Raw genomic sequence first — 6,813 nt, 5'->3', positions numbered from 1 at the left:
GGGAGCGCTGCCGGCCGCGTCCCGCTCCGGCGGGGTAGTCCCCGTCGCGGCAGCGGCTCAGCCTGAAGGCTTCGATTCGGTACTCCTCGGAAATGATGTTTTCGGCACTAGCAAAAGTTCTCCGCTGGCTCGCTGACACTTCGGCTGAGCAAACGCAGCCTCTGAAGGCTACTTGTAAAGCTGCTGTTCTCCTTTGCAGCCTGTGTCTCTGAAAAGTGCTGGTCTTATTTCTGTGCGAGTTTTATAGCACCATTAGAAAATGAAGTTCTGCAACCCGCTTCCTTTTGCGCTATGTTTGTTGCTGCTGTTACTCGTGCAGTGTCCTGCCTTAGCAAAGAGAAGCTGAAGTTCTAGCTAAGCTAAGCCTAGGTTGTGAGCGTGGTTGCTTATACTGTTGAAAGCACTGTTGAAAGTTAACTGGAGGTAACTGTATGCTTCCCTATTTGTCACCTGATTTTGTTTGAGTCGTTTAATGGGCTGCTTGCTTGTCAGCTGTCATTCATCAGTGAAATACTCCCACACGTATATGTATATATGCATAGATATTCAGTTGCAGACATAAAGTTGTCAGTGTTTTCTTTGGGCTCATTTCGGAATTGTAATGAACCTGTCTTTAATTGGTTCCAAGGTTCCAAGTTAAACCTATCCAGAAACTTCTAATTTCAAGTAAATATGAAATCACAGTTTCTTAGAAGAAACAGGCAAGGGATTTGAAGGAAAAGTGTGTAGACATTGTGGCACTGGAAATACTTTGGAAGGAGCCTGAGTTTTACCTTGTTCCTACAATTACTCTGTAATCAAACATATTTATTTTGCTTAATTTAGATTTGCTCTGTTTTTTTCAAAAATAATACCTGGCATCTCCCCTTTCTCCCCAGCCTGGAACTATATTGGCAAATTGTCCTACTTTAGAGAGAGTTTTAAACTAGCAAGGGGGTGTTTTCCATCATTATGTGTTGAACAGAGCAAGGTTTACTGGTAAAACTAAGTTTTGATCATATTCTGGCTTTTGGCTGAATGAAAATGTCATTGTAATGTTAATTAATAATAAAGAAAAGTCTGTGAAAGGTAAACTTGTCCAAGGATATTTTCAGTTAGGTATAGGACACTGCACTGGAAGTGATTTCCTGTGACAGTCTCAGGTGCCTGTTATATTTTTAAAAAAGCTTGAGGTACAGGAAAAGAGATGGCTGGCAGACTAGGCAGAGAAATAACAGTAATCTTTTCTGTTTTTCAGGTGAAAAATTGGAGGAGTTTCTTCGCTCACTGAACAGCAGTAAACCTCTGTATTTGGGACAGACTGGTCTCGGTAATATTGAAGAACTTGGAAAACTTGGGTTGGAGCCTGGAGAGAATTTCTGCATGGGAGGGCCAGGAATGATCTTCAGCCGGGAGGTTCTCAGGAGGATGGTGCCACATATAGGTGAATGCCTTCGAGAAATGTACACCACTCATGAGGACGTGGAGGTGGGCAGGTGTGTCCGAAGGTTTGGAGGAACTCAGTGTGTTTGGTCTTATGAGGTAAGTGACAGTGTAAATTGCAATGTGCTGTTTGTTTACAGAGTTTTACATCTTGCAACATAACTAGCTGTGTCCGCAGTCTTCTTCCACCATAATTATGTTTTAATGCATGCATCAGAATGTAAACTGCAGACTGTAAGGAAAAAAGAGAGGAAGACATTCACAGCATGTGGCTGCAAGCATATTTATTTCTACTTGTGTCTTTCAATTTTCATTGGTGACAATTACTGCAGCCATGTTGTAAGTATTGCTATGCTGTAAGTTGCTAAAGCATTACCTTGAGGGTTTCTACATATAATCCTTGACAGGATGCTGCTATATTTGACGTATGCTGTTCAGGTTGGATCTTTTTAAGAATTTGTTTTTGGGTAAGCATGTGGCATATCTGTTTGTTCTGCATCGCAGGTTCTTAAAATAGGTTGTGGTATTTGAAGAAGAATTGCCTGTATTTTCTGAATTACTCGATGTATTTTAATGGAGTTCGTTACTGGCAAAGGCAGAAATAGGGTTTGGTTTTTTTTTTTTTCTTGTACAGCAATGAAATTTGTTACACTGCCTGTGTCCATGATACACTTTGAACAGTGTTTTTCTTAGTGTAAAACAGTGTTAAAATGTATTAAGGACACAAGCAGTGTAACAAATCTTCCTATGCTGAAGTCATTTTAGGAGCAAATGACTTCATCTGGTGGCATTTTCTAAAGTAATAAAGATGTGTTGCAGTACCCAAAAAGTTTGTTTGCAATGCCATAACTAAAATTCAGGCCTGTTTGTCTGGAAATACTGTGGTTAGTGGTATGACTATCTTTGTAGATAAAAATAGACTAAGCGTGCAACTGCCAGAAAGGGTAAAGGGTGATAGCTAATATGATGAATGTGATTTTAGTTATTTTGACCAGTTCTTTAATATTAATATATGCTTGCCCTTGTGGCACTCCCTCATTAAGCAGGAAAAATCATTTAAATGGGCCACTGAAAGAGGTTATGTGCTATTAACGATGACAAAAAGACAGGAAGAATAATTAATTTTGTGGATAAGTGTTTTTCTGAATGGCCTGGGGAAAGGTGACCATTTTAAAAACGGGTTTGGTGGGCTACAGTGCATGTAAACAGGTGAATGAAAGTAAATTTTGAATAGCTGATACTAACGAGGTAGAAATCGTAGAGGTGGAAATCCTATCCTTTACTTCCCAATAGAAAAGTGCTTTTAGAGGCTATTTCAATAAATGTTGTAAATGCCAATGTAAAATAATACACGCGTTGCACTGGTAGAGCAGGGAAGGCATTTATCGTGCAGATGGATATCAATGTAGAACTAGTGATTCTTAATCAGGCTTCCAAACCGCACACTACGTTGGCAGTTTAATCTTACATTCTGATGTGTTTGGGCTGTGTCTGTACAAGGTTGTTTTCAAATCCTTATGGGCATGTGATGCATGCTGATCTGTATCAGATAGCAGAATTATGATTCTGCCTTGACAGTTGTATCTTGGAAGGGATTTTGGTTTTGTTTTTCTGGTTTGTTTTCTTGGGAAGAAATCTGGAGAAGTGAAGAAACCTGATAATAGATAACATTATCACTATGATTATAATTTATTTTGATGTTGAATGTCAGGAAATTTTGGCTCCAGGCACTGAGCATAAGTGGGATAGAGTGAAAAAATACGTTTACTTTCTTCAGTTTTGGACACTGAGTTATATGACTGCCCAGAAGCTCAGCTTTTCATGGTAGCATTGGGGCCTGGAAACAGAAACTTTTTGGAAAAAACGTGTGTTTTTATGGGATCTGGAATAGAGTGACATCAGTCTTGACTGTCAGTTGCTCTTGAAGGCTCTAGGTCTATATAATAAGGAATGGAAAAAGAAAAAAATGTGTTGGGCATTGCAATAGCAGCTGCTCATTTCTGACCGGTATTTCCATCTGTTAGAAGAATCTTTGACTCTGTTGCCGGTACAGGAGATGCTCCAGAAGATGCAGAAGATTAAGACAAAGCTGCGAAGGATGCTATCCCAGCATTAAATCTGTGTGGAAGGGAAGGAGCGAAATAGGGTGTCCGGAGAGAGAGAGGTTGTGTTTGTGCTTTGGCATATTTTGTGTTGTGTAGCTGGTTGTTTCAAGCAGTCTGATACTGCACCTATACAGATTGGTGTGTTGAGGGTTGGTAAATTAGTCGGTGACAAGGGTGACTTTTTTCCTAGGGCACTGAAACTCTTGCTGTGTGCTTTTTCATTCCTGCCTTAGATCAGCGACATTCTTTGTGTGCTAGAAGGGGAATTATTCCCTCAGATACACGTGTGCAAAACCTAAGACTGGGGCCAGGACTTTCTGCATAGCCAGTTGCACTTTTATCCTGAAGTCCACTTGTTGTATGTAAGTATTAAACCAAGTCCTGTTGAGCTGCAAGATTTTTATGAACTTCACTGCTTTTGGGAAGATGCATAATTTGTATTTAGTATGTGTTGCTGAAGACTAATACAAACTGGAAACAATTCCATTAAAAATCATAGAAGCAGAAAAGCTCTAGAAGAGTTGAGTCACTGTTGCATGATTTTTTACTAGATTTCTTTTCTAAGAACTGGAATGGAAAGTCTCTTTTTGGTGAGGATGAAAGAAATCAAAGAGTTCAAGAGAAAACCTGAAATGCTTGATCTTTGCTGGGTGGCTCAGCTGGCATAGGTAAGACTGGCTGCCTGTCAGTTTATTCTGCTGCCGTTTAGAGTTAGCTAGTAAGCTGTGCTAGCTTATATACGTAATATGCTTGCTGGCAAGGAAGGGGTTACAACTCTGATTTTTTGTTTTCTTTTTTGGGGGGGGCAATATTTTTTTTTTTTCAGAATGAATAAGAAAAGAAGAGGTGTACAAGCCTGCAATGAGCCACTCGTATTCTTGGGGCTTTCTAGAGTTTAATTCTTGTTCTGCCAGATTTGAAGTCAGGGCTAAAGGCAGGGTCTCCCACATACCAAATGACTTATGGCTGAGGTGATTAGTCTCTTTCTGTCTCTGCTGATGGAGCTCCTCCACTTTAAATAAAGAATTAGTCATCGGATTGCTGGGAGAGTGAATCTAATAACAGGGTTTTCAGGGCACTTGTGCAGAATGGAGGAGTCAAAACCCTGCCCTCAGGCTGCAATTTGACAGTTGCTCTAAGCTGACATAAATATGGGCTTTCACTGAAGTGTGGTTGCTCATTTTGGTTGCTGTCCTGTTCTGCAGGACTTCTGCAGCCCTGTGGTGAGCTGGAGCAGGGGCGGGATCCACTTGAAACCTGAACCTGACCAAAAGCGTTTTCTTCAGCTGAATCAGTACTTACAGCAAAGCTTTGCTGAGCACGAGCATCAGAAGAAAGAAAGAGGTGGTCACGTTCAGCCAGGAATGAAGGGGCAGGAGAGCGTCAAACTGCCCTTGGCAGCAGCTCACATTCAAATTGGCTGGAAGCAACGGTTGAACTGCAGCCTAAATCTAGCACATTTCCTTGCAACATGAGGAAGTATCTGCTAGAAGCTTTGTATTTTGGATGGATCATTTTCTTTCTACAGAAAATCCATCCTTGTTCGGATATATTTTTCAACTGTATCTTAATTTATCCTCCAGTTTTGATGATGCTGTAATGATTAAGGTGTAATAAACCTCACAAATTTGTCTAAAATATCACTGTAAAAAGACTTCTTGCTTTTGTTAGGGGTTAGCAACTTCTGCTTCCCCAAATCCATAACAGTAGAGATTAAAAAGGGCCTTTTGCTTTTGTGCTTTCAGAATCCATATTTCAAGCTAGCACTCTCTTTTCCACTGATTTTGAAGCCTTGAAATGTTTTTCTTTAAATGAATGAAGAGATTAGCTTGATTGTAGTGACTCATACTTGTTTTATTCTTTGGAAACAAAAATACAGTTAAAAAAATTGAGATGCTATGTTGTTCCTCGCTTTGCAGTTTAGGAGGGACTTGACTATAGAGGGCCATTTGGAAAAAAAAGGCTAACTGCTTTATTGCGCCTGCCCTCCCCCCCCCCCCTTTTTTTTTAATGACGTTTGTGGTTTCAGAAGACCATTTTGTGATTTGTAACCTAAGTTTATAGCAGATCAAATAGTGTAGTTCCACAAAAGGACAAAATAAAATGCAACACATGAATTAAGTGACTGTAACAATTCAAGCAGAAATCAAACATTGTCAGGGTATAAATACTGTCAAAGAAGGTTTTTGTTCAGAAAATGAGAAATGATAAATGCAGCATAAAAAGATTTAAAGACCATTCATCAGTGTGTTTGGGACATTTATTCTAATGTTAAGATTGTAAAGCTTTTCTTTTTTGTAGCCTGTTTTTCCCTTTCTGTGGGAGAAAATATCATAGAATCATAGAATATCTCAAGTTAGAAGGGACCCATAAAGATCATCAAGTCCAACTGGCGCTACATTAATTTTAAACTTAAAAACTACATTCATACAAAAATGAATGCTGTTGGTTTTGGGCAGCTTCAGCCATCATTTTAAAAAAGCACAGAGTGAGCTATCAGTGAGCCTGGAATAGAAATGCATGGAAGATTGGATAATTAAGATTGTAGCAGGGGTCTCTGAGGGTATATGGAGAGGAATGGGATGATCACAGATGCCTCAGAACTGTTCACATAAATGGCCAATTACTGATACAGGATTGTGTATGTGCTCTCTTAACTATTTGTTATTAATAGCTATCTGATTACAGCAATGTTAAAGGTAGTTATCAAACTTTTTTACTTCATTGTGATTCTCACCTGGTTAGAAAAGTGAGTTATAGTTCCATACCATTGTAGTATAGTGTTTCTGTGTGTACATGATACTGAATAAAATGCAAATCATTACATGCATCTCCTATTGCAGTAACCGTGGTGCTAAAATGGGGTCATTACTCTTTCCCTGTGTGGCTCTGTCTGGTCCTCATCTGAGCCGCCTGCCCCTGTTGTGCTCTGCAGACTCCCTGCTCTTTCTCTGGCTTTGTAAATAACCTCCTGTCATTCATTCCCCCTGGGGAATTTGGGGAGGCTGCCTGGGGGTGCGGCCTCCCTTGAGGTCACATACCCTGGGGACTCCCTGTCTTATTGTCCCTTCTTGATCCTGCAAGATGAGCTTGGCTGGGAGTTGAGGAGGTTCACGGTGAGAAAACAGAGTTGTCCCTGGTACTTGCATGTTATTGAGGGCCCTAAGCGTTTCCCCATGTTGCTCAGCGGGACTGCAAGAGGTGGAGATACCTTTTTTTGGGTTCTTTATTGTGAAGGAATCAGATGGTATTCTTACAGCTACCATGGAGGTATGCGCCAGCATGC

General features: G+C 40.3%; 1 protein-coding gene across 1 annotated transcript in view; it reads left to right on the top strand.

Moving 5' to 3' along the window:
- The first annotated feature begins 1,242 nt into the window (after positions 1-1,242).
- CHSY3 (chondroitin sulfate synthase 3) overlaps positions 1,243-6,813 on the top strand; it is a 198,113-nt gene continuing 192,542 nt past the window's right edge. Inside the window, exon 1 of the mRNA XM_019474010.1 lies at positions 1,243-1,521. Coding sequence (XP_019329555.1) covers positions 1,363-1,521 — 159 coding nt within the window. The 5' untranslated portion in view covers positions 1,243-1,362. The remainder of the gene's footprint in view (positions 1,522-6,813) is intronic.

The sequence above is a fragment of the Aptenodytes forsteri genome, unplaced genomic scaffold (assembly GCF_000699145.1).
Source record: "Aptenodytes forsteri isolate BGI_AS27 unplaced genomic scaffold, ASM69914v1 Scaffold28, whole genome shotgun sequence".
NCBI lineage: Eukaryota > Metazoa > Chordata > Aves > Sphenisciformes > Spheniscidae > Aptenodytes > Aptenodytes forsteri.
Note: the sequence above shows the minus strand (reverse complement) of the source record. Positions and strands in the feature narration are given on the sequence as shown.